Source organism: Podarcis filfolensis (assembly GCF_964270895.1).
Source record: "Podarcis filfolensis genome assembly, chromosome: 7".
NCBI classification, from domain to species: Eukaryota; Metazoa; Chordata; class Lepidosauria; order Squamata; family Lacertidae; genus Podarcis; species Podarcis filfolensis.
The window spans coordinates 34,756,771-34,784,052 of record NC_139603.1 but is presented as its reverse complement, the minus strand read 5'-3'; the positions used below and the strand labels follow the sequence as shown (position 1 = coordinate 34,784,052).

General features: G+C 42.9%; 1 protein-coding gene across 1 annotated transcript in view; it reads right to left on the bottom strand.

Moving 5' to 3' along the window:
- PARD6G (par-6 family cell polarity regulator gamma) overlaps positions 1-27,282 on the bottom strand; it is a 67,356-nt gene that overhangs the window by 19,246 nt on the left and 20,828 nt on the right. The window contains exon 2 of the mRNA XM_083623993.1: positions 26,531-26,753. Within this exon, the coding sequence (XP_083480119.1) occupies positions 26,531-26,753 (223 nt within the window). The remainder of the gene's footprint in view (positions 1-26,530; positions 26,754-27,282) is intronic.

Genomic DNA, 27,282 nt, shown 5'->3' with positions numbered 1-27,282 from the left:
ATAGCAGGTGCTACTGTCTGGAACTTTTTTGACTCCACAGCAGCACACCCGCTCTGTAAAAAGAAAAAGGGAAACGGCTGCTGCTGCTGACATCGTGCTCACTTTTGCCTCCACTCAGGCCGCAGGGTCCTTTATTTGTGAGTTGTAGTCCAACTCTATAGAGGCAATGCTAAGTGAGAATTTGAACTGGGGTCTCCCCAGTCCAAGTCCAACTCTATAACCACCAAAAGAGGGAGGAGTAAGAGAGAAATATCACCTTCTTATCTGCCCTGGTTATGTAACAGGGAGACTGGATCAAAAGAAGTAATAATACTTCGTGGAAAACGAAGATGACAAAACCAAACTAAATTGGGAGGACAGGCAAAGGAAATCAAGAAATTTCTTATTCAGAAGTGTTGATGACTCCTCTTTTCTTTGTCTGTTGCCCGGCCTGTTTTCTATCCTGGATTAAATCTTCCACTTATGTCACTTCAGAAATAAAGATTGACAAATGATAAAAGTAATCGTGCCCATGAAATGTATTTACAGCACATTTTGGGAGGCGCTATTGCGCCACAACAGGAACTCAAAACACACACACATATACAATTACACTTCATGTCCCTTCCCCTCCATCACTGGATTTTCCAGCTGGGTTTGCGTCTAAGGTAATTGGCAGCAGAGCAACTCAAATGTGAGGAATTGTGGCCATGCCCTAGCCATGTTTGCCTGAACCAAGCTGGTAATCTAGCCAAGGTGCTTCCCAAACCTAGTTCTGTGCCATGCTTTCCTGACAAGTGTGCTAAGTGGGGCATCCCATCATGATATTCTTTTCTCCCTCTAGGTCAACCTGTTGGGAAAAGGCTGTGTTGGAGAGTGGGGCGGGGAATCATGCCACTTCTCTACCAGACAGAAGAACGACCACCAAGGCTAATGGCAGACCACAGAAAATAAAGAGATGTACAGTTCATAGTGGAGCGATGAGCATGCCCAAAGGTGTGTGGAGTTTGCAGCTCCCACCTGAGAACTGCACTAGGAAGGAGGGAGGTTTACGGTACTCCTGTCAAGTCAGCCACTAACCCGGGCTAACTTGGAAAGCTCACCACATTGGACGCCTACAGTTTCCGAAGCCAAGTTGTTAAGAGATATGATGCAAAACAAACAGGGGAAGCTGAAGTAAGTGATTTTGAGGAACACTTGGTGCAGCAAAGCCCATTAGGGCAGAAAAACAGGCTTTTGAGTGGAAACTATGGAAGCGAGTCAACATTATTGTGTAATATTATTAATGTTAGCTAATACTTGTGCTGGAATCATCACAATCCCGTGAAAAACAACTTGAGCAACTCACATAGAATATTTAAAAATACAACCCACGCTACAAAAGGTTAAAACAATGCATAAATCAAAACCTATATATATTAGAATTGAGAATTGTGTAGCTACTTAAAACCCCTGGCTGATAATCCAGTTAGTCTTGCTCAAAACAAACTCAGTGAAACAAAGTTATCCACTAGTTTCAATAGGTACTTGATGGCTGACACTGGATCCGTCTCCTTATCATTTGCACTCAGTAAACAATAGTAGGAATTCTTACTGTGTATTTATTTCAAGTCACTCTTCATTAAAAAAGAGCTTTTAAAAGTAGAACACAAAGAAAGATAAAATTACAAAAACATTACAGCAGGACAATCAAATACAACAGAATTAAGAAGAATAAAACCACCCAACCACCTAAAACATATCAAACTAAAATCAGCTAAAGTAGAATTTCTTGCAATTATGGGGGCAGTTCATCTCAACAGAACTCAAGGCACAACAGGTCAGTTCAAGCAGAAAGCAAGTTATTTCACTGCAGCAGCATTTGGAAAATAAAATAAAAATAAAACATGGTATTAGATAAAATTTCAATGACTGTACACAAAAATAAGGTACAGGCTCTTCCACTGACTCTCAACTTGTTCCATATATAAATATAACCACAGCTAAATAAATTAGTTATGTAAGGGCAGCTGTGAAAATATTTGGGTTGATTGTTGGTCTTTAAAAACTGAAAATGTACTTTAAAAAAGAAGAAGTACCCATTCAAGTTTCCTGAATGGCTTGTGGGAGGGGGGAGAGCTACCTCCTTTGCATGTGATCAGTTGTCTTTTGGTTAATACAGAGAATTTTCTGCTTCATTCTCTGGGGAAGGTTCAAACATTAACAAATGGCTCTTTTGTTTTTAAAAAAATCTACAGTCACCACGTCATGCCAAAACATTTTTATGTTTCCCACCAGCAAGGCTGACCTGTGCCAGCCAGAGCTCTGGGAAAATATGGTATATGAAAAGAAGAAAAGCTCATTGTTGCCACAGAACCAGCTGAGGATGCATAAAACTTTAGTTGACCGTACAAAACCCTGAAAATAACACTCACGGCCACAAGGAGTCCGGAGATAACTTTTATTATCAAAATTCAGCGCAGTGTTAAGAGAAAAACCCAGTCCTAGCTCACCCTTTCTAATGGGCTGAATACCTAATAAAACTTTTGGGAAAGCGAGAACCAGGCCAAAATATAACTAACGCCTGTAGCCCCAGGGGATCCTGCAGACACAGATATACAGTCAGGTCCCAACGCTCATGTGGGCAGATTCCAGCTTAACTATTTTCCTCCATGGAGGAATGCTCTTAAAAATTAGTTGTAATGCAAAACCCGTGTGGATTTTGCACAGATGATCTGACAGCAAGGCACTAGACTCCTGCTCCACACATATTATAAACATTTCCTCACATTTTTCTCTGCAGCCGAGAAATTGCTCCGATCAGCAGCATTCTACCATTAGTAGCACCCTGGAGCTGGCACTCCAAGTACACTTACTCCCAGGATGCAGTGAGTATCCTGATACATTCAAAAAAGTGTTTTTGAAAGAGGGTTACAGACCTGTGGGTTATTAGAATCATAGATGGTTTAATGAAGCACAATTAGTCTATTTATCTATTTAAAATAAGTGCCCTAGTTCCTGAAAGATCTAGAGAGCAGGAATTAAGTTTTAGTATTACTCAAGAGGCTGAAGCAAGTAAATTATGTCTATAAGGTAAAGATAAAGGACCCTGGACGATGAAGTCCAGTCAAAGGTGACTATGGGGTGCGGAGCTTATCTCGCTTTTCAGGCTGAGGGAGCCGGCGTTTGTCCGCAGACAGCTTTCCAGGTCATGTGGTCACCATGACTAAACCACTACTGGCGCACGGAGGACCGTGCTGAGTGCCAGAGCGAGTGGAAATGCCATTTACCTTCCTGCTATTTATCTACTTGCACTGTATGCTTTCGAACTGCTAGGTTGGCAGAAGCTGGGACAGAGCAACGGGAACTCACCTCGTCACGGGGAATCGAACCGCCGACCTTCCAACTGGCAAGCCCAAGAGACTCAGTGGTTTAGACCACAGCACCACCCTGGTAAATTACCTAAATTATGTCTACAGCACGGAGAAAGCAAAAATTGCTCCAGTTACAGCCACTTAAGTAGCAGAATATTATTTTGGCACTTAGTAAGGCAGAACAGGGCCAAGGATGAGCACTCAGAGGTCCTGAACCCCAAACTGAGCCATAGAGAGAAGTGATGCTTGGCCAATTCAGAGATTTAAAGAGGAGTGAAAGTGGGGGTGTCAGCTGCAGTAACAGGATCTGCTTTGGGGAGGGGATCTTAGGCAGTCCATCCACCCTCTACACTCACTCTTCTCAGAGCACCCCCCCAAAAACACTAGTTGTTGATCAGAGAGTTCAGACCATGACATCTGCAACTGTCTAATATCTAAGACAAGACCCTGTTACTCTGAAGAAAGAACATTCTCTAAAATACAGAGATACCTTGGTCTGAATGAAGGTTCAAGGTCATTTTCACAGAAATGTGGTCTTTATACAATATGTCCTGGTGCAGCCATTACCTACAGAAGCTGAACAGACCCTTGTTCAGGATATAATGGCAGTGTGGGAGATGCTGAGCAACAGGGAACAATGACAACAGCAGCAAAACAACAACACCCTAATCAGACAAAGGGATACAATTTATATGTTTCACAGCTGAATTGAGCACGGCATAGCAAGCTATTATAAATCAGTAACTTCATCCCGCTCAGCACAGCAAAGTCACTCGCTGACCTCTAGAGGCCCCCAAAAAGCTGCAAGCAGGGCAAAGATTAATGCATAAAACGAGGCTCCAAGCATCCTGCTAGGCCACATAAACCATAAGAGAAAAGTAGGAACATATGTTAGTGCAATTAAAATCCATTTTGCCCTAATGGATAAGATTTCAGCTTCCCAGACTTACGTAAAGCAAAACACCAAAGCTTGCAAGACTGTCATTGTGGTTTGCAAGCCAGAGTCGTCGGCTTAAGAAGAGATGAGAGCTTCAAGTTCCCAAGGAAAATGGAGTTTGCAATGCCAAAAGCTGGGGCCAGTTAGGTATGTTGGCAAAAGTCCTAGGCCTAGCTGTCCACCCTGCTTGGTCCAGTGGTTTATCAAGCACTACTCTCACTGCCACATCGTCACCACATGTGCACACACACACGTTGCTAGGATACTCAGCCAGTCTTCACCTACCACAAGTCCCCAATCACACTGCCACAAGCTCCCACAGGATAGCTCAGTTGGTTAGCCCATATTGCTGATAACACGAAGGTTGCAGGTTCAATCTCCATATGGGACAGCTGCGTATCCCTGCATTGCAGGGGGTTGGACTAGATCAGTGTTTCCCAAACATGGGTCTCCCAGCTGTTTTTGGACTACAACTCCCATCATCCCTAGCTAGCAGGACCAGTGGTAAGGGATGATGGGAACTGTAGTTCAAAAATAGCTGGAGACCCAGGTTTGGGAAACACTTTACTAGATGATCCTTTGATCCTACAATTCTAGGATCCTATGCTATTGCTGCTCAACCATTTCATGTCCTTTGGCTGTAGCTGCAGTGGATGCAAGATTATGGTCTCTTCACACTTTAGCACATCTTAAACAGATGCTAGGATATGTCACACACCACCCCAAGTGCGCTTGAAAGTATCCAGCACCAAACATGCGGTTTTAATTGCAAATCAAATCAACTGGAGAATTCAGCTTCTTTTAAAAGGAAGAGAGAGCATTCCAAAATGGTTACTGGAACGCAGCCAAAACAGTCTGCTGAAGTCCCAATTAAAAAATCAAAAACAAGTATCAAGGTGGCAACTTTGAGTTGTGCCTTGTGGTGGGAAGGCGAGTCAGTTCAATGTTAATGAAGAGTATAGAATTTAAGACATATAAAAAGCTTGGTGCACATACTGGTCAACCATAAACTCTCCAGATTGTGAAAGTAAATCTTTTGACATGTATCAAGAAAGTAGTGCTTAAAAAAAACAAACTTAACATTTCTCCTCAACACTGAAAAAAAATGTTTAGATACATTTGTTCTACAAATTATAAAACCTAATCCAAGATTAGGGTAAACCCAGTCTTTCCTTTTCAGTGCACTGTCAACAAGCAATTAATTCGAGTGCATTGCTACCCTGACATAATTTTAAAACAATTCTTCAGAATACCTGGATTTACACAGGCATGTTTTCCCCCAATGTCTTTTTTCGCCTGCTCCAATTCACATTCAGGTTCTAGAACATAAATGTCTCAGCTAAAAATGCTCATCACAACTTATCATTATTTTCCTAAAGACTCCACCAGATTTGAGGTGGTGGCAGCGGCAAAAAAGAAAAGAAGTTATAAAGAGGTGTACAAATCAATTTATAGGTTTACTTCAGGGTAATACTATTATTTGCTGCTTATCCACCCAGGTTGTTTTTATAGTCTCAGCTTGGCCAACCCTTCCACGTCATCTACATTCCTATTCATCAGTGTACGTGGCTACTTCACATATCTTTGTTTTTAAAGAAGGCAAGTTTCAAGTCCTCATGATTATATGGGGGGAAAGCTGAAACTGGGTGGACAGGTTATGAGGATATATTTATTCAGTGCCTCATGCCCCTCTCCTGTTTCCTTCTGACTTCCCATTATTTCCCAGTCCCTGCCCCCCAAGCTCCACCTTTTGAAACTTCCCAGTTCCTCTTACTGGTGACCTTCCAGGCTCACTCTGGTTGCAGCAGTCACACACACACACACCTCTGGTGGTTAATGAATGACCAAATCAATGTCCAACAAAAGCGAGTCACTAGGCCTCACCACTCAACATCCCTTCAAGATTAAGAGCTCCCCTAGCCTCAAAGAGGATTACAGGCCAGTTCTTTTGAAAGCCAAGCAGCAGTATCCGAGGAACGGCCACAGATAAATCGATGCTGCACATTGAAACAGTCCAGAATCGCTACCTGTAATCAAATGCCCTATTATCTTTTTTGTGCTTTCTGCCGATAGAAAACAAGGTATTTTGGGCTGGGCTGCAGCTTCCATTCTGAAAGATCACAGAAAGCCTTGCAAAAACACCTTCCAGTCTAAGCTTGTTTAAGCGCAGTGAAGGCAACAGATCTCCTCCTGCACCCTTTAGACCAGCAAGAATCTAGTACAGCTACACACCCTTGGCTAAAAGCATGCCTGTTCAAGCCCAGACACTTAGACATAGCCTACTTTTTAAAAAGTGTGCACTTCATAATAGTCAGATGAGTGCCAGCTGGCTGATTTACCCCGATCCACCAGGCTGGATCCACCAGCCTTGCTGCCGGAGGCTGAAGAGTCATCCTTTTGTGCAAACGATTAAAGCTTTCATGTGTTTAGTTACACAAGTTTAACAATTACCCAGAAACCTTGTAAGCCCATCTACACACAAGCAGCTAAAACTCAACCCCGGAGGTTGCTGTCATGCTGTCCTATAATACTGTTTCATGCTCTTGAATGTTCTTTCCCTTATATTATCCAAACCACCCAGTATCCCAATACACTTCAAGTACTGAATTTACATGAACAGTTTTGCTTAGATGGTCTCCAGGCCACTGGGACAGATGCTTGCACCAGGCTGAGCAACAACAGAATACCAGGGTCACTGCAGAGGGCATTGTTTTTTTCAAGATAAAGATAAAGGGACCCCTGACCATTAGGTCCAGTCGTGGCCGACTCTGGAGTTGCAGCGCTCATCTTGCTTTACTGGCCGGCATACAGCTTCCGGGTCATGTGGCCAGCATGACTAAGCCGCTTCTGGCGAACCAGAGGAGCACACGGAAACGCCGTTTACCTTCCCGCCGGAGCGGTACCTATTTATCTACTTGCACTTTGACGTGCTTTCGAACTGCTAGGTTGGCAGAAGCAGGGACCGAGCAACAGGAGCTCACCCTGTCACAGGGATTCGAACCGCTAACCTTCTGACCGGCAAGTCCTAGGCTCTGTGTTTTTCAAGATAGAGTGAATACAGCAGCTTTGATATGAACTGGCTGAGAAAGCACAGTGCACACACCCTTTAATCTGCATGTATCACTGATGGTCAAAGCAAGATTTGCACATAAGTGAATGGCTTAGTTTCCCCAGATTAGGCTTTCCTAAAACAGTCTTTCACTTTCACTAATGGAGAAGAATCATCCAAAGAACAAACACACTTCTACTGTTTATTTTATTTCTATCCTGCCTGTTTCCCCATCCCCTCATTTTCTCCTCACAACAACCTTCCAAGATAGGAAAAATAGCCACCTCAGCTCAGTCACAGAGGGAGGTTCATTGCAAAGCAGAGATTTGAACTAGGGTCTCCCCCTGAGCTGGCCCAATGCTCTAACCACTATACTACACTACTGTGTGTCTTACTGTTTATGACTCCTAGCTTAGTGGAAAGCCTATAACAGGTATCTTTCTGCAGCCCAGGGGCCACATTCCCTCATAAACAGCCTCCCAGGGGCCACAGCCAGTTGTATGCACCACAAGAGGTAAACGTTTTATGCAGGCTATATTCCAGCTATAAAATAGCGAGATGTTTTTTACCCAACCTTCCTCTGCCCCTTGCACATCTCTCCATCCTGGTAAGATAGAGGCATTAACACATTTCAAAGACACATTCCAGCCAAGGAAATGCTTTAAAAGAGGGAAGGGGGCTTGAGAGTTGAGAGTTTTAAAGGCCAGGCAGAGAGGTCTGGAGGGCTGCATTCAACTCATCCCAAATTAATATGTAGAAAGCCAGACCTGGGCCAGTACAGTAAGCTGGAGGGTGGGCTAGCCAGCCAGGGTTTTTTTGCCCTGGGTGAAGCCTCCAGAGGGGCACCATTCAGGCTCCCAGTCTGTGAGAGAGAGTACGCAAATTCACGTGGGGTGTGTGCGCGGCAAACTGGGTCTTTGACTCTGGTGAAAGAAAGCCTAGTTTTGCCCCTGCATGGGGTCCCTTCCACCTCTACAATTCTATGATATCCTCATTCCAGAAACTGGGGGTCTCTCTGAGACACCAAAGTTATTTCAAGTCGCTGCGGAGTAGAAATTGCACTAGCACATAGTGCTCTGAAAATGAGTTCTCCCTACTTTGATATGAATGTGAATGGAACAATACATTGTTTGCTGCAGGTTGTCAAAAGTTTGACATATATATTTTCCCTCAAACAGGGCATCGATTTAAGCCCTAGCAGACTTTCAGGACAAGGTGCCTGCAAACATTTCTCCTGCCCACGGGAAATCACTTTGCACCCCAAGTTAAAATGGCTGCCCCTGAGGCAACTAGATTGATACAGGTGGATGAGCTTTGTCAGATAGCCTTAAGCCAAGCACAGTACCGTACTGGCCCAAATATAAGCTGCACTTTAACTTTTCACTGTCAGAATTTGGGGAAAAAGTGAGGCTTATATTCGGGCCAATACGGTATATAAAGTTTCACTCTAACTGTGGTTGCGTGTGTTGGTCCCCAGGCCACCCCTCAAATAACTTCACACATAACACGTAATTTAGTTTTGGTTTTTGGGCACTATTTTGGCCACAACTTTATTAAAATACAAAATCAGTGAGTGGTTGTTTAGACACCGCAACACGTGCTCTCATTTATTGGAGAACACGCTTTGCGCGAATGACAGGACACCTCTGAAGATGGTTTGTCTTGTTTAGATTTTGCACTGGTCTTAAACCAATCAGAGATATGTATTGATCAGAGAGAGAAATATATTATTTAGGAGATTAGCAACTAAAAGGGTTCCATTTCTGCAAAATTTCTCCAAAGGGACATGATCTAGTACGCTGTGAAGTATGTAAGTCAAGGGGGTTTGGCTGTAGGTCTCTCTAGGGATTAGTACAGAGCTAACTTTTGGGATTTTGCTTGAATGCAACACACATATGAGCAGCAAACACATCAAACCTAGAGACAGCCCTAAAAACAAAATACTAGCATGGATTTAGTTGTGCAATGCTGGAGATAAGATTTGGGATTCTTAAGAGGTCCATGTAACCCCCGTGAACAAGATCTGAAAAACAGATGTGCTTTTTATTAGCAGAAAAACAGCAAGCAGACACACATTCCCTGTTCCTGATCACCGTAGTTGTTCTTAAAGGAATGTGCTTTACCTGGGGGATAAAGAATCTAGCAGACATTCATTAACCCATGCATTTTGATGGCAGCTTTGAACAAATAAAGAGTCCAGGCCTGTCACAAAAGTAATTGACTCCTGGCTTTGTAATCCTTCAGAGAACCAGCCAGCAAAACCCTCTGCCAGGGACTGATGCTCACAACGCCTCTTCCTGAGGAGAGCTCTGGTCCAAGAAAGCGCAGCCATTAAAAGGCAAGATAAGCAGGAGAGAGAGAGAAACAAATCCACAAGACTAAAGAAAAGCCAGAAAAATGAGCAGAAGAGAATGCAAGGAAGGAAGGAACAGTTTTAAAGCACAAGGCTATCCTTTAAAATTGAAACCAATACCCCCCTTTTGTTCCCATAAAGTTAGAACATTGCAAGAAGCAGATTTGCATCTATTTACTCATATCATAATTTGTTATTTCAGTTTAATGAAGTTTATTGCTTGTTCCCCTTTTTTAAAAAGTGCCCTTATTTTTATAAAAATAAAAATCTTGCACAATTTCTCTTCATTTAGCGATGCTTGCTACGATAAAAAGTTTGAGAAACCTCACCCAAAGCATTTCAGCTGAGAGAACTAGATTTAACGCAGTTTGAAAAAGTTTCAGGAACTATTATTAACCATCTTCCGACATTTTACAAAAACGAGGAGCTTGATACAAGCCGTTCGCCATCACTATATTCCTATTTAGACACAGGCCAGTGCCTTCACCACAAGGAATATGCATGCACAGCTGAACCCAAGGCTAAAATCAAAACAATTCTGTTCAAACCTGGGTTGAATTACTTACATTGCTAGTGGAATGCAGTTCTGGGTTGTAACCCCAGCGGAGCTGGGATAAGTTGCCAGTAATGATATATTTAGAAAGACATCCATAAAGTCTGCTTTTTGAGATAGCCTTTCATCCTTTATCTTGACAAAGGAACCCATGCAGAATGATCTGTTGGTTCTGTTGCCTGCTGGTTGATACCGGGAGCCCTGCATTATATTGTTTACATTACGCTGAAGCACAAGGAAGGTGGAATCCCTGTCTACTATTCATGGTAGAAATTCAGTGAGGTGGGGACACAAATTCACTTTGTGAGGTCTGCAGCAGATGAGAATGATGCTCACATTCAGAGAGGCTTTGGGCATTTTGAAGAGGCATTTGCACAGCCTTAATTTGAGCTATACTATCTTAAGACCATAGGAGCATCTGTTAGAAACTCAGATATATAAGCTAATCACCAAATTGCAACTTAAACCTACGTTAAACCACAGTGGAATACAGTGGTACCACGGGTTATATATGCTTCAGGTTACATAGACTTCAGGTTACAGACTCTGCTAACCCAGAAATAGTACCTCGGGTTAAGAACTTTGCTTCAGGATGAGAACAGAAATCGTGCTCTGGCGGCACAGCGGTGCCAGGAGGCCCCATTAGCTAAAGTGGTGCTTCAGGTTAAGAACAGTTTCAGGTTAAGAACGGACCTCCGGAATGAATTAACCCGAGGAACCACTGTATAACTAGGTGCCATTTTTAAATGAAATTTGTTGTTGTTTATTTCATTTCTATACCACTTTATATTTTAAAGAACACACCTCAAAGCAGTTTGCAACACATTAAGACATCAAATAAAACAATCCAGAACAGAACAAATTCAAGCTTCAAGGAAAATATTCCGGATCCTTCTCTAAGTGACGTTTTGCTTTCCCCAGCTGCCAGCCTGGCATCCAGAGCTCTCTCTGTGGTCGCAATTCGACCCACACCAGTTGCAAAATGCACCCGGCGCCTGGCCAATTTGTAATGCTGCACAGGAGAGATGGCATGTTTAATGAGCCCCGTGTTCTTCACTGCAACAAGGTGTTAGGATGTGGTGATTGTACAAATGCAGGAATTCATGGGGACTCATTCAATGACCCACTTTCCTATATTCATTTAAAATGGGGTCTGCACCAAATGTCTTTTCTGGGCATTTGTAATTGCTCCTAGCAAGCCTGTATGAAGTAACTGCCAAATGTAAGCATGAAGGCCCAGAATCAAGCTCCTTAGCGAAACTTTTCAAAATCCTTCCGAGTTTTCAAAATATATTTGGCTCTAGTTGTTTATTTAGTCATTTGGTTTTGGAACGACTGTAAATCCACAATCTTGAAACAATAATTTAAGCACAATAGCTACAGTTATATGGCCCTTGCATATTTTCATTTGTTTACCCCGTCATAAATATCTAAAAGAACACAGAATATACTCTTCTAAAGGTCAGATGTGAAACATGTTCAAACTTAAATATCTAGTGGATGTTAGTGATGAAGCCCTGCATGATGATGATGTACAACATGAATGTGGAAGGAGTAAGGTAAATTAGGCTGAATAGTGTATTATGTTTTCTTAAACTAGAGATATGAGATGAGACAAATGAACTCTTTTCAAATCAGGGCCTTTTGATAGCTAAAAGGGAGTGGAGGAGTTCGTGGCTAGCTGCCAGTCTTGCTAACACTCTTACACAGCTGGCTTAAGCATGCATTTACTTTAAACCATTGTAGGTGGTTTATCAACTGAAATTATTTGCTTCAAAACTGAAGAGGCCATGTTCCTATCTGTTCCTATCTGTTCCTCCTGCTCTGCCAATCTGTCGGTTATAAAAGCCAAAGGCACTTTAATGAGGACTCACGTTGTCATCATGGCATTTGAGCGCTGTTTAAAAGTGACTGCGGCTCAGGAGGAAAGGGACGGCGTGTTTTATCATCATAAACATGGCCACGGTTTTTTAAGAAAACCCTTCAGGGCTGGCTCACTAATAAAACTATAGTAAAAACACACAGCAACTTGCCAGAAAGCACTAGGAGAGGCACACTCAAAAGAAAATGGGAAGCAAGATTAAGTTTGCAGTGTGTGTGTGTATGCCCATGGTTTTGCAAGCGAGGTGTGAGCAGTAGTTGATCCACTGACTGCTGGCCGTTGTCAATCTACAGAGGAAGACACAAGGATTTCAGGAAGAAGATTCCAGCCACCCAACAGCGTCAAGTGCATGTAGCCGTGCTCTGAAAGGCCAGTGTGGATTGCGTGGGAAGAGGGAAATGGAATGTGTAATTTACTAGTGCAGGGACTGCTGACGACAGTTGTTTTGTTACCCTCCCTCCCTGCGCAGCAATTCAGAGCTTGGTATGATGAACGCTGCCGACACACCGCATGCAGTACAGGCAGGAAAATAAATTCCCCCACAGAAGCTTTATGTTTGGATTTTGGCAGTGGCCTCTGGACAGACATCTGCTTGAGAAAGGCCCATACACAAATAAGGGGAGTTATGTCAATGCAGCTAGCATAGGCTCAAGAGGAAGAAGCAGGCAGGGTGTGGAGTCTGGTGTCATAGGGAACTCTCGGCCAGGTAGGTTCACTCCTCAATCTGCCAGGTAGCAGAGAAAATTGTGCCATTAGCAGCAGCATACCTACAGAGCAGTAAAACTGGATTTTCCCATTCTTTCAATACATGCTTCTAGGCAATGTGGGCATTTTTCCAGGTTGTGGAAAGTGATTCGTTGAGCTCAGAACTAAGGATTGGTAGCTATGTGTGGCTACGTTTGAAGATGACTCGGAAATTACAATTAATCCAGATTGTGACAGCTAGACTGGTGACTGGGGGCAGATGCAGGGACTGTATAACACTGGTCCTAAAGGATCTACACTGGCTTGTGGTACGTTTCTGGGCACAATTCAAAGTGTTGGTGCTGAGCTTTAAAGCCCTAAATAGCCTCAGCTCTGTATAGCTGAAGGAGCATCTCCACCTCCATCGTTCAGCCCGAACACTGAGGTCTAGCTCCAAGGGCCTTCTGGCAGTTCCCTCACTGTGAGAAATGAGGTTACAGGGAACCAGGCAGAGGGCCTTCTTGGCAGTGGCACCCTACCTGCGGAACGCCCTCCCATCAGATGTCAAGGAGATAAAGAACTACACAACGTTTAGAAGACAGCTCTGTATTGGGAAGCTTTTGATGTTTTATTATGTTTTTATATGTGTTGGAAGCTGTCCAAACGTAATAGGAAGCTCTACAGTGCACTGTAGTAAATTATCATAATATCCTACTCTATCCCTCAGTTAAAGCCTGGAATAAGGGAACAAAAGGTTCAGATTCAGAGTATTAGAACACTAAAGGATGTAGTGAGGGATCTTTCAATACAGGGGGAAAGAGTGACAAGGCAGCAAATTAAATTATGGGCTAATTTAAAAGAGAAATGTTTGGTATATGGACAGAGAATGCTTCTCTCCAGTGTGAGACCGACCTGTGTACCTCTCAGGTAAAATCTTATATTTTGTGAGCTGCCCTCAACAAATATTTTAAAAATCGAAGGTGTGTAACTGTTGCTCAGATACTGCTGGGGAGGGGGAGGGGCGTATAGGGAGAAATGTAGAAAGTACCCAAGTCATGCAACTGACAGATGGCCAAATTAGCTCACATGTCCTGGGCAGTACCTGGGTTAAAAAGCTTAGGCTAGTTACCCCAGGTATGGGAGCCGTTAGACGCCAAGAAACAGGATGATGATGTAATGAAAATAAAAGGATGAGACGCTTTTTTCTGAGCCTCCTTAACCTAGGTGGTTCTATTTATATATGCATCAAAATTATAACATAAAACTTCTTACTGCAAGAACCTAATGAGAAAAGAGAAAGTTGTGTGAAACCATGACTCTGTGCCCAGCGATTATCTGACAGAAAGCCAATTTGGAAAGCAGCAGAAGGGGAAAGTGGGTGAGGGAGAAAAAGAGAGTAAAGGAGCAACAAAATACACAGTGACTGCGGCATGTCTGTGTAAGGGGGAGTTCATGGTAGGACAAGAACCTAAGCAAAACAACAGCCTAAATCTGTGCTATGACCCAGTGTAGTGTGGTGGTTGGAGTGTTGGACACTTGGTTGGAAGATCAGGGTTCAAATCCCTGATCTGCCATGAAGCTCACTGGCTAGCCTTGGCCCAGTCACCGTCTCTCAGTCTATTGTACCTCACAAGGTTGTTGTTCAGATAGAACAGGGTGGGAGGGAGGCAATGCACACCCCCTTGGATATATATAAAACAGAATAATAATATAAGGAATAGAGCACTAGAAGAAACTGACAAGTTATCTGAAAAATAGCAGCAGTTGTCACAGACCTCCCCATGTCTTCTCCTTACTGGTAAGAGATGAAAACAGAAAAAAGCGTCTTGCTTTTCAAAGAGAGAAAATCTGTTATAAATTGGATTAAGGAGCATTAGTCACTCCTGGATGCTTCTCAAACAGTGCCTGACTTCTGAAGACTTTGCCATTCACAAAACTCATGTATATAAGTGCCGAGCCTTACTGGGCAAGAAGGGGGAAGGTTGTTTCTTACAGCACACGCTGTTAAAAAGGATGCAAAAGCTCTCCCCGCCGCCTTCACGGTGCTCAGAAATGGCTGTAATTTTAACTACCGTTGTTAGTACAAGATACGAGACTATTAAGGGTGCAACACAATGCAAATTCAGCACTAACCATGTTCATAGTTTCCCTCTGAGGCAGCATTTAAAAGCCTAACCCCTCTCCTGCCTCCTAGGCGGAATATTCCAAGCAAAACTTCCCGTCGCAACTCTGAAGTCAAAATATCTCTGACCAAGGATATTTACATTACGAGGAAAGCACTCAAGATCTTACAAGGGGCTGAGGAAAAGAAGACGGGAGGAGGAAGAGAAGGAATGGAAACCACACTGCTGCAAACGTGTCCTCTTCTCTCCAGACTCAGCTCCTTGAGCTCCTTGGTGGCTTTGCTGTCGCAACTCAGCGCCATCCATTTACATGACACCCGTGTGGTTGCCAGAGGAGGCAGGAGGAAAGAGGGCTGTAATTGAAGCCACCAAAAATAACCCATTGGCAAAAAGGCACTAGTTATTTCCTGCAGGCCCCCTTCAGCAATTCCCATGGCCATAATTCAAGGGACAGTTTTGCCAACACACCAAAAGCAAGGGTTGCTTTCTCCCTCGCAGTGAGTGGGTGGGAAGACTGCAGGCCGGCACAGAAATCTGAGAGAAAACAAAAAAATCACAGCAATGGGCCTGCTTAGCCCACGCCACCAGCAACAAAAGGACAATGCAACAAGTTGCTCCATCCCTGTCCCAGCCCTTCCAAACATCCCGTTCCCTCCATGAGATAATTCAGCTAGAGTGGCTAGCCTGAGTCAGCAGGTTAATAGCAACAACAGCCTGCCAATTATGAAATGCTGGCTTAAGCCTTGCAATAACTATCCTTTTGTGGAGAGTGTGAGACTTAGAGACTGATAAGATATTCCAGATAAAACATTTTTCTTAAGCACTGCCAAAGTGAACCGTGGAAGGGGAAGGATGTCTCCATGCGATTTTCAGTGTTCCTTGGATAAGGAACTGTCCCCCTGCAGATGTTGCAAATCCCATCATCCGAAACCATTGGCCATGTTGGTTGGAGAAGATTTGAGCTTGGATTCCAAGGACATCTGCAGGATCACGGGCTCCCTAGCCAACAAAAGTGCAAACACACTGCACACCATGTTGCCTAACAACTGAAGCAAACACACATGGCTGCAAAGTTTCATCTACCCTGGAAATTAAGAGAGTCAAACGCACCAGAACCAGGAAATCCAAGAAGTTTCTTCTGGGTTTGCATCCCATGTTGACGGAGGATTGGAAACACTATGGATCAGTATTTAGCAACTTGGATCCACTACAGTAAGCACACAACTTATGCACATTTAACTTTTTTGCATTCAGCTTTATGTACGTGGCAAAAAAATTAAAAGGGACAGGGCTCTGGAAAAAAACCAACTTGGGGCAATCCCACCTGCTATTGAGCCCAATGTGTTTTGACTATATGCGATTTTGGCTTTAGGTGCAATTCCGGAATGTAATCAGTGTGTACATTGTGGGCTTATTGTACCCAATAGAGCTAAACTTGAGCCCTTTGATTTGTTCAATGGTTCATTTTCCCTCTATTTGAAACAAAGCAAAGTAGTGGTTCTTAAAATAATGTATATTTTCTTTGCCATAGAAGGAAATACAAGTCAAGGGAAGGGATGGATCCTATTTCCACCATCACATGATGCTCACCTGGCATTGCAAAAGCTTCCAGTTAACTAAAGCACTAGAAATCTAAATAGATTCTAAGCATTCCAGAGTGGCAGACCCTCTTATGAAAGTCCTCAATATGGTGTCTGTGGCCTCTTCATCTGCTTACTGAAGCCTGCTTTGAGAAAAGCAGCAGCTCCCATCCCACATGCCTAAGTTACATTGTGAACCAGCTGCTAAATTGCCAAAATCACCTGAGCTGGGAGAAACAATATTTTAAAAAAGCCAACTAGATATTACAATGGCATGGGCAATTATTAGAAAACAGAATATGCTAGATTCCTATTGGGTGGGGGCAGGGAGTTTGAAGCACAACATGAATAAAAGGTAGGCCTGAGCCCAAATCTCTCAGGAAAGACTTTTCTGACTAAATTGAGAATCCCCCATCCCCCGCAAAACAACAAGAATTTTGTGGAGATTTTCAATCCTTCCCTAAAGAATATTTGGTGAAATGTCCACCCCACTTTCATCACCCATGCATTTTGGTTACAGCTGTGAATCACATTCTAATATTATTTTACTATCATCATTGAAGGAAGCAGTGGGCTTGGCCCCTACTTCTTCCTCTTTGATAGCCTACTGCTCCCTTCCCTTCATCCGTTTGAACTCATAGGAGTCTTATAGTTTTGTTTAATGCTGAGTCAGCCAAACTTTCTCAGAAGAGAGCTTTCCGAGAAAAACAATTGGAAAATTTAACATCTTTCTCCTCACCCCATAAGAATATTTGGCAAAACATTTCGCAACCCACAAAACAGCATTGAAGGTTTTTGAGAGGCAAAAGGATTTTGGCACAGCCCTAGGTGGGGGCTGTCAAACCCTTCCCCCTCCAGCCTTTCCTTTAGTAGTGATTACTTTTAAATCTAAGTTCAAGGAGAGAAAAGCAATGTTGGTGGGGTGAGGTGTGGGGAGAAGATGGGGCTTCAGAAGCAAGTGCAGCCTGGGAGAGTTCACCACCACATTCTGCATTTTGAAAACTCCCCACCCTCCATTTTATAGGAATTCTATAAAATTCTTAACGTGTCTGCAATCTCATATTTCTCTAACACACAACTCTTGTTGTTTCACTCCGCTTAAGTTATCGAACTGAAGAATCTGCAAAGCAAGTTTTGAAAAAAGCTTTACAGCATGAAAGGAGGAGGGGGGAACGCAGGCATACACAGAGAGAAATGTTTTCAACGCTGGGGTTTTAAACAAGTGTGTGGTGGCTTTTCTGTATTTCTCCAGTCAATAACGTCCTGTATTTTAAGCATGGAAAATGAAATTCCTGAATAATAAATCTTGGTCATTCAGAGGCAGAAAAATAGTTCACGACTGCCATTTGAAAGTGCAGCTGAAGCCAAGCAAGACCGTTGCATTCCATTTATACTTGTGCATTAGCTTTGATAGAAGTTTGTGTCCTTAGAATCTCAGAGAGCCAATATACAGAAAGAGCCACCACCAAGACTCTTGGTTGTAAAGGAGTGAGACCCTAGAAAGTGTTTTTGCAAACAACTCTGTGGCAATATTGGTCCTTCAGAGGTACCGCTATCGGGGTGGGGTGGGGAGTTTCTGAATTGTTTTGAAAATTTAACACGCGAAAATCCTTAGTGGCAAGTGATGCAATACATTACCACAAGGTGAAATAGTGATTGTTGTACCTTTGAAGGTGTACGACTTGCTCACAGATGTGAAAGCCCAAGAAAACCCCGCAGAAAAATGTATTTTCTTAAAGTAGTCCTCCACATTCCCCCCTTTTTTTCTTGGCATCTATAGACTTTCCGGCATCTTTCTAGCAGTACTTGGTCATGCCAGAAACTCATGTCACCTGGGAAGAGACCATGCTGCTCACCACAGCAGCATGAGAAGAAGGAGGCATGTCCTGGGCTTCTCCCACATAGCCTCAGACTTCAAACATTACTGAGCAGCACAGGAATGGGCTTGCATGCTGGAAGGCAATGTCAGAAGAGACACTTGGGAATGGGGGTGGTGGACTGCATCCTACTCCATATGCAGCTATTGAAAGAGGCAAGGCCTGGTCTAGATGAAAGCACTGGCAAAACCTCAACTAGGAACCCTACATGCACTCCAGTCATTAAGCATTTGCTAGCATCATGATGAAAAGACTATCTCCACATGCTGTCTGCACCATTTATTCCAAGGATAGCGTTAGCGGGTGGTTAATTCAAAAGTATTTACTACATTTCCTGTGTTAAGTTTCTAATTTTAGCAGGGAGGGTTTTTTTTGTTTTTGTTTTAAAGAAAACACCAAAGGCACTGCATGACTACTTCTGCAGATAATTCCCGCAGAAGCAGCTCATAACACAATAAACTTTTCCTAACCTAGTGCTTTGCCAGATGTTTGGGGTTGTGCTGGCTCAAGCTGGTAGTCCAAGGATGTGGTATGAACTAGGGGGGAGACTGATCAAACGTGTTCCCATATCTCACAGGAGCAGCTATGAGGAAGCAACCTCAGTGAATTAAGTATAAGTAATTATAGCTTCAATCTTTTGTTCATGAGGCTGGCTGGCTGAATTATTCCCATTGCTACTTTGCAAACTACAGAGGCACATGATATTTCTGTTGGGATACTGCCAGGGAGATAAAGTCCATCATGACTCCACGTCGTCTCCGGACGTCCATCGATCTCCCGTAGACACGCAGTATCAGCAATTAGCGACACGAGCTCCAGAAATAGATTGCCACATTCCTGGGCTGATGCACGCTCTATCAGCAGAATTCACACAGCGAAAGATGCACAGCAGGAGAGCATATTTACAAGTTTATTCAGCGTTGGTCAGAACAAAGAAAAAACATGACTGCCTGCTTGCGTGTTCAGGCACAGAGAGAAACGAAAGCAATAGAAAACATAAACATCCTGTGAACAGGAAATACGCAGACTCTGTGATTCACAAAGCCTGCTCCCTTTTAATTTTTTTTTTAATAATTTTTATTAACTGGCCAATCACATCAAATTAAATCACATCACATAAATTCCAAATTACAAAGCCAAATTTTTAAATTTTGTTGGGGGAACCCATACTTCAAGATCCAAAGGGGGATTCAGATCATCTTCTTATTACTGTGTTAATGTCCAAATCAGTCCCAATCAGTCCAAACAAAATTCATAATTCTATCCAGTCTTATTTTGGTGTTTCCACATCATATCTTGTTCATATAATTTCTATTTTTCCTTTACGATCTCTTCTGTTAGTCTCCTTAAGCCGATAAGCAAAATAATAATCCTGTGTGGATTTCCCGTTCCTCCACTAGGTTCAGATGGTTTCCATATATCTCCTTCGTAGATAACATCACTCTTTCCATCATAAATTTGGCATTTGTCGCTCTTAAGTCCCACCGAGAAGTTGATCCACGATATGTAAACAACTCTATTTCTCTCTTTCTCCTCCCAGACCCAAGAGCTCCAACAATGCCTCCCAAAATGACGACACTTCCGGGTCATCTGGCGAGCCAGCACAGCACACGGAAACGCCGTTTACCTTCCCGCTGGTAAGCGGTCCCTATTTATCTACTTGCACCCAGGGGTGCTTTTGAACTGCTAGGTTGGCAGGCGCTGGGACCGAACGACGGGAGCGCACCCCGCCGCGGGGATTTGAACCGCCGACCATGCGGTCGGCAAGTCCTAGGCGCTGAGGTTTTACCCACAGCGCCACCCACGTCCCTGTCAGGGGTCCTTTACCTTTACCAATTGTTTAAACTATTGCCTTCATTAAGATGACAGCCCGAAGTATATATGCTAAAAGAGAAAAAGAGCAACAACATGTACGATATTCTGTGTTGCCAGATCTTAAAAGGGGCAATTGTCTGGATTTACAATTTCTCTTTTTATCACCGTTAACTGTGCTGCCCATAAAAGGCATCTACCTTGGTCAGTTCAGCTCTGGCAAATCTCATGGTGCTGAATAATCTTGTTGGCCATGAATACCACATAATTCGGATTCAAACATGCAGAACAAAGAGCACACAGGGCAGCCCAGAAGTGGCTGTGATTATCTGCTTGTAAGGTTGCTGTAGAACTAGGCTTGTCACCACTTCCTTTTTTATAACTAATACACAAGATTAAGCAGGTAAAACTTTCCCAAAAACTATACCACCATGCCAGAAAAAGTTTTCACCTGCACAATGTCTGGGTCAGATGTTGTTAGAGCAGGGCTTCCTGAACTTGGGTCTCTAGCTGTTTTTGGACTACAACTCCCACCATCCCTAGATAGCAGGACCAGCAATCAGGAATGATGGGAATTGTAGTTCAAAAACAGCCGGAGAGAGACCCAAAATTGGAAAACCCTGTGTCAGACATTGGAGTGAGAACAGTACACAAAGGGGGTCTTGGTAACCCTTCCATGTGATATGACAGTTCCTTACAGACAGCTTCCTTTCAATTGCCTTTTTACACAGCACACAGTACACAGCTGGAGGGGGTGGGGGTAACCTCACAAACAAGTGATCTTCCCTCCCTGCACTGGGAAGGTGTTTTATTAACAGCCGCCAAGTCTAGATCCAAGCTTGCTTTGTAATTAGCATACCAAGGTGACCAGAAAAATTATACATTATAGAAATCTCAGGTTTCATAACACAGAGAAGCCAGGATCAAAGAAGAGGAACAAGGTCTCACACATGTTCAAGGGGACATCTCACTTTCTTCTCTTGACCTATGCAACATAAAGAAGACCTTTGTGGAAGACCTCTGCAATACCATCCTAATTGTGTTTGTTTGGGGTTTTTTTGAGATGGGAGGTTGTCAAGCAACTGCTATTAAGAAAAGTGTACCTGAAGCCTCTACTGGGCATGTGCTTTTGGGATCTCAGCTAGAATGAATAAGCAGCAAGATTTGTGCATTCAATTATTTTATCAATCTTTCTTTTAGTTTAACATAGATCAGGAAGAAAAGACATGTGCCTTCAGAAGAAGAAAAGTTTCCCACATTGCTATCCCAATTATGAGGTCATAAATTTCTCATGCAGCAGACACCTCTCTCTATAGGAAAAGTTTTTGATCCAACTGATATTAAATTACAGAGTTACAAGAGCAAAACATCCCAAGCAGTCTTATCTAGAGAACAAGGATATTAGCTGATGGCCTAATCCTTAAAACTACTACTCCGAAAAGCAATTGGGAAATATCTATTTCAGCTGAGGAAAATTAAGTCAACAGAATTAGCGCTTGCCTTTTATTGACTGTTTGGTGTTCAATTATGCAAGCATTCCCTTAAAATTGGTCATCCGGATGTCTCCTCCAGGCTACTGTGAAAAGCAAAGCACCTGTACACTATTATCAATGCTTGAAATAGACAACTAGGAGAAGCTAATGAAACCGACTGTAAACTGGTGTGCTGGTTGCCAGAACACATTACTGAATCACCCTCTCTCTGTATGTGTGTGCATGTATATGAGTGTGTGTCTATATCTATATTTAAATACCCACACCCAGGTTGCCCGACCAATACAGTACTTCTGGATTCTCCCAGCACACTGGGATATCCACTTTGTATGGCATGCCAATAATGCAGCCCCTACACTACCAAGAGCTTTACTTCTTCCAGATTCAAAACTGGCTCCCATTGGACATCTAAGGACACTTTCAGACTGATCTGAACAACAGGAACAGGAAACATTCTTTCAACACTGCCAATCCCAGCAGCGCAAACATGTCGGGTTCCTCACCTCACGCTATCCTCTGATGAGCTGACAAGTGTGAGAACAGCCAGAGAGTCCACACCCAGCTTGTATCCTACAGTGAGCATGGAAAGGCTTGGGGAAAACATTTTCATAGAAATACTTCCTTTGCTCACTTTGGTACTGCAGTTCTCTCTCTTTTTTTAAAAAAAAGGTACCAGCAGAAGATGCTGCCAGAAAACATCCCTCATCCATAACACCACAGGTTGAACACAAGAAGTATCAGTTTGCACTTAAAACATTGCTCTTTGTTTGCGGGTAATCGTTAGTTACCATTAGTAGCCTGAAGCCATCTGCTGTGGCTTTGCCTAAAGAGCAAAGTTATCTTGGCCTGGCCGGTACCTGGGACAGGATACACCTAGGAACTATTCCAAGCTGTGACAGGTCAAGAGATCCATAAATGGAATAAGAAAGAGGATGTGAAAAACAGCTTGCAGCGCCCAATGTAGTATAAAACTTACTTTAAGCAGCTTCTGCAGAGATTCTAGTATTTGCATCAATTTAGGACTGTTTAAGCGCTCATTGTGTTGAAAGACTGACAATTGTGTTTGGGATAAACTAGCTGGCCAACATGATTGGAAGATAGATGATGGGGGCTGCGCATTTCAGCGATCAGACTTCTTAGCTTGCACTTGTCTGCCTACCAGCCAGTGATCTGACAGAGCCTCCCTATCGTCACTGAAAAATCTCCTTGTGATAATCTAGAAAAAGAGGAATGACTTGCATCACAGCCTGCCTAGGTGGAAGCAAATCAGAAGCAAAGGTGTACAGAGACCCAGGTTTTTTCTACCCTTAGCAGAGGCCAAAGGAGGATGGCTCACTTATTCCCTGTATTATTTGCACGCCTCCTGCCCTTATTCCCAAGGCTCATGGCTGATTTTTACATTTCATTCTTTACTATCACAGTGAGGCAAAACACCATCCCATTTTGCAGGGGGAAAGTGAGGGGACAAAGACTTAAGGGTACAGGATGGGTCCAAGGCCACCCAAACTAGCTCAAGAGGGATTGAAACCCAGGCCCAAGTGCCACATTATATTTGCTTCTCCACCTGTGGGGGAAAAACAAAACAAAACTAAAAATGCTTCCCTTTTGATTAGCAGCACTGATGGCTCAGCATGCTTAGCAGAAAGAAGCCTAGAGCAGAACAGCTGTGCCCTTGATGTTTAAGAGAGAGGGATACTAGTCCAAGATGGCAATCTAGCCACAACCTGTTCAACCAGAGTGCCAAAAACGACGACGACAAGGTGGTGATGTGCATTGCAGAGAAACACCCACTTGCTGTGCAGTCCTGGAGTCCTCTAGCCCCAGACACAAAGAGCAAACTGCCTATTGCAGGCCTGTGCAAAGTACCTGCCCTTCAACACACACACACACACACACACACACACACACACACACACACCCCAAACGCCAAAGTTTAATAGGTTCTGTATTCGAAGCTGTAATGTTGGGACACTGCAGCTGTAATATTATAATGGCTTGTAAGGGAATAGTAAAGTGGAACAGAGGAAGATACATTTTATTTTCCCCCAACGAAGCAGATTTAATATTGGCAATGGATTATTTTTAAGTATAACATTCCGCCTCCTCCAAAACATGATTATCAAACCCAGGAGTGTTTATACTCTGGGCTCTACAACAATGAAGTTACTTTCTCCAACCACTCCCTTTCTGCATTTTTTTTTAAAAAATGGGGTCATTGTAACAATTCCATGTCAGGTCATCTGGTTCTAAACTTGCCAGTCCCCTATCTAAGATGTAACAACCCCTTTTATTTTGTTTTATTTTGTTTTATTATTTTATTTTATTTTATTTTATTTTATTTTATTTACAAAGGAGAATTAATACATAAACACAGGTAAATTTGAACTGGTGCTGGCACAGGAAAATTAGATATAATTCCTTCTGATTCAAGGTTTGCTTATAAATTCAAAGCTAAGGGCCCATTTGCCAACACAGACACATACCTGTATTAGTCACTTGTGACTAAGGTACAGAATCCAGGATAATGGTACCCAATCCAGCACCCCATGTATCATCATATAATAAAACTGCAATGGTTTTGGACCAATACAAACCTTTGCACACTCCAGTTGCAAAAAGTCTGACTACCCTACATCAAAACCAATCTGTATGAGAAAAGATTGACATCATCATCATCATTTTATTTGTATGCTGCCTTTCCACAGTTAAAACAATGCTCAAGGCGGCTTATAATATGAAAAGATTTAAAGGAAAAGGGACCCCTGACCATTAGGTTCAGTCGTGGCCGACTCTGGGGTTGCGGCGCTCATCTCGCTTTATTGGCCGAGGGAGCTGGCGTACAGCTTCCAGGTCATGTGGCCAGCATGACTAAGCCGCTTCTGGCGAACCAGAGCAGCGCACGGAAACGTCGTTTACCTTCCCGCCGGAGCGGTACCTATTTATCTACTTGCACTTTGATGTGCTTTTGAACTGCTAGGTTGGCAAGAGCAGGGACCGAGCAACAGGAGCTCACCCCGTCACGGGGATTTGAACCGCCAACCTTCTGATTGGCAAGTCCTAGGCTCTGTGGTTTAACCCACAGCGCCACCCGCGTCCCGTATGAAAATATTTACATAATTACAAATATAGCAAAGTAGTCGTAAAAATAAATAAAATACATTAAAAACTACATAACCAAACTGAACAATTTCCACATAAAGATACAAAAAGTTAACATCAGTAACAACAGCAAAAACTTCCAATGAAACTTCTCCCAAAACACCCCAGTCCTTGCTGGGTGGCAGCAGCAGCAGCAGCAGCAGTCCTTATGAGGCCTGTCAGGCCCCTCGCTGCACAATGCCAGTCTCGCAACATCTGAGCATTTGTGAGAAGCTCCCCAGAGTGATTTGTCTTGTTTGTTATTCCTGCTATTTCTACTCTATTCTGTTTTAAGAGTTTATTCTCCATTGTGCTGCTTCATTTTTCTTACTACATTAGTTATTTCAAGGCTGCCTGCCTTTGGCTCTGTTTCAAAGTCACTTGCTTCTTAAGCAAGCTTTGGAACACAGCAGCTTAAATATGCTTCAGCAATCCTGTTTCGAACTGCTAACATGCTTTAAGCTGCAATTCTATATGGCTGGTGTGACGATCACACAAGGTCCCTGGACGTTTCACCGTCTATTGATCCCTGTGCCACCACTTTATTTCTCGCTGCCACCACCCAGGCCCTACCTGGTAAAATACTGAGTCCAGTCAGGGTTAAATCGGAACATAAACTTCTGTTTATTTATTGCAGTTTAACAAGCGTGTGGTTTCATAAACGGTCTCAATCAATTACAGTCATGGGGTGCCTATCCAGACCTATAAATTCCGCTATCTGCTCTCACTCACTAAACCACCTCTCAGATATTTACTTGTCTTCCTAGCTCCTAACTGTTCCTGACTCAGCTTATTTCACTACACTAACTCAACCTACCCACAGACTCTATCCCAATTCACTCCCACTCCACCCAACTCCCAACGAACTCCCCCTCTTCGCCCCTCCCAGAGCTGGTTTTATAGTCCCTCTGACTCCACCCCCCTGGGTTCTGATGGGTAACCTGTTTAACTATTTCACCTCCAGCACTCTCATATGTTAACGTCACCGCTGGGAGTATGGCCTATTGAACTCGGTGCCCTTTATTTCTCAGTAAATATATATATATAAGATTGGCCTGTTACTTAATAAATTTTAAGAACAGATAAATTAGGCAATCAAACCATGCTTAGTAGGGACTGCTAATGCAGAAGAGGGCGAAACAGAGCCTCCATATATGGTAGAAAACAGACACCTGTTAAAAATAAAAGAGTCCTAGAATACATTTTGCTCCCAAATATTATGGCTGCAGGGAGAAGTTGGAGTACTGGCAGGCTTGAATTCCCACCCCCATCTCTCATGAGCTGATGCACAGTGAAAGAAGCAAAACAAATCTCGTTGGCTGGGCATCCAACCTTCTTTGATCTTCAGCCATTATTTCAGATTTCTTAAGGGCCAACTTACATTTTCTACATATAAAGGAAGGAAGTTCCAAACAGTAATACACGAGCAGTATCTCTAACAACAGCTTGCTGTTTGTCATATTAATGAAAGGAATATGCAAATTATTTTGAGTGCATGCTATTAAAATATGCTGATGCACTGCAGTCTTTTGTGCCTCGTTGCGATATATTTCTGCTATTTCCCTAACAACAACTTACCCACCCCACTCAAATATCCAGGTCGAGGAGCCAATACAAACAGGATTCTACTCTCCACAGGGGTTTTCAAAATCTAGAAATCAGTAAGAAAAAATGAGGAGTTTATGTTTTCAACAGATGAGTGATTATTTAATCTTACCTTGCTTTTGTATAAAAATCCTAAGCAGCGGGTTTGCACTTGTAACAGCCTTGAAGAAGTTGTCGTCATTATTAATAGGAAGAAGATCGCCATGTATATCGGCATAACCAATCATCACCTCCATGTTGGATATGTGGTGGATGTGAAGAATCAGTTTGTAGAAATCTTCAAATTTCCCTGGTTTGAAACGATCCAGGGAAAACCTTCGAAATTCTGCACCAAACTGGAATCAAGGGGAAAAGAGAATATGAATGGGTGTCAGGTTTTTTAAGGTGACAGAAGCTTTCAAATTTCACATCTGCTGTTCTTATTCTTAAGTAGCTTATGTGCTCTTCAAACTGCAACCTTACAATTGTACAGGATATTAAGATGATGGAAGAGGTCAGTTGTTTTTTAAATTTAATTCAAACACTGTACTAGACCGTGCTTTGCACTAGCTATAGCTTAGAATGCAAACCATGGTTTGAACTTCTAAAGCACTATTCTTTCTGCACTTCTAATGTCCTTGGGACAGCAAATTTCTCAAGGCAGACAGATGGCTGTAACTATGGTTTGCCAATTCAAAACATCACACCAAACCAGTTAGAACAAATTTGCTTATTCTCTCCTTCCTCCTGTCAAAAGCAGACAACCCTGTCAGTGCTCCTTTGCCTACAGTTGCTTTGAACATGTCAACCAAAATGCAATGCTTCTGTTTTCTCCTGCTACTTACTATACCTCATGATATCAGCAAATTGCTCTTGAAAGGTTTC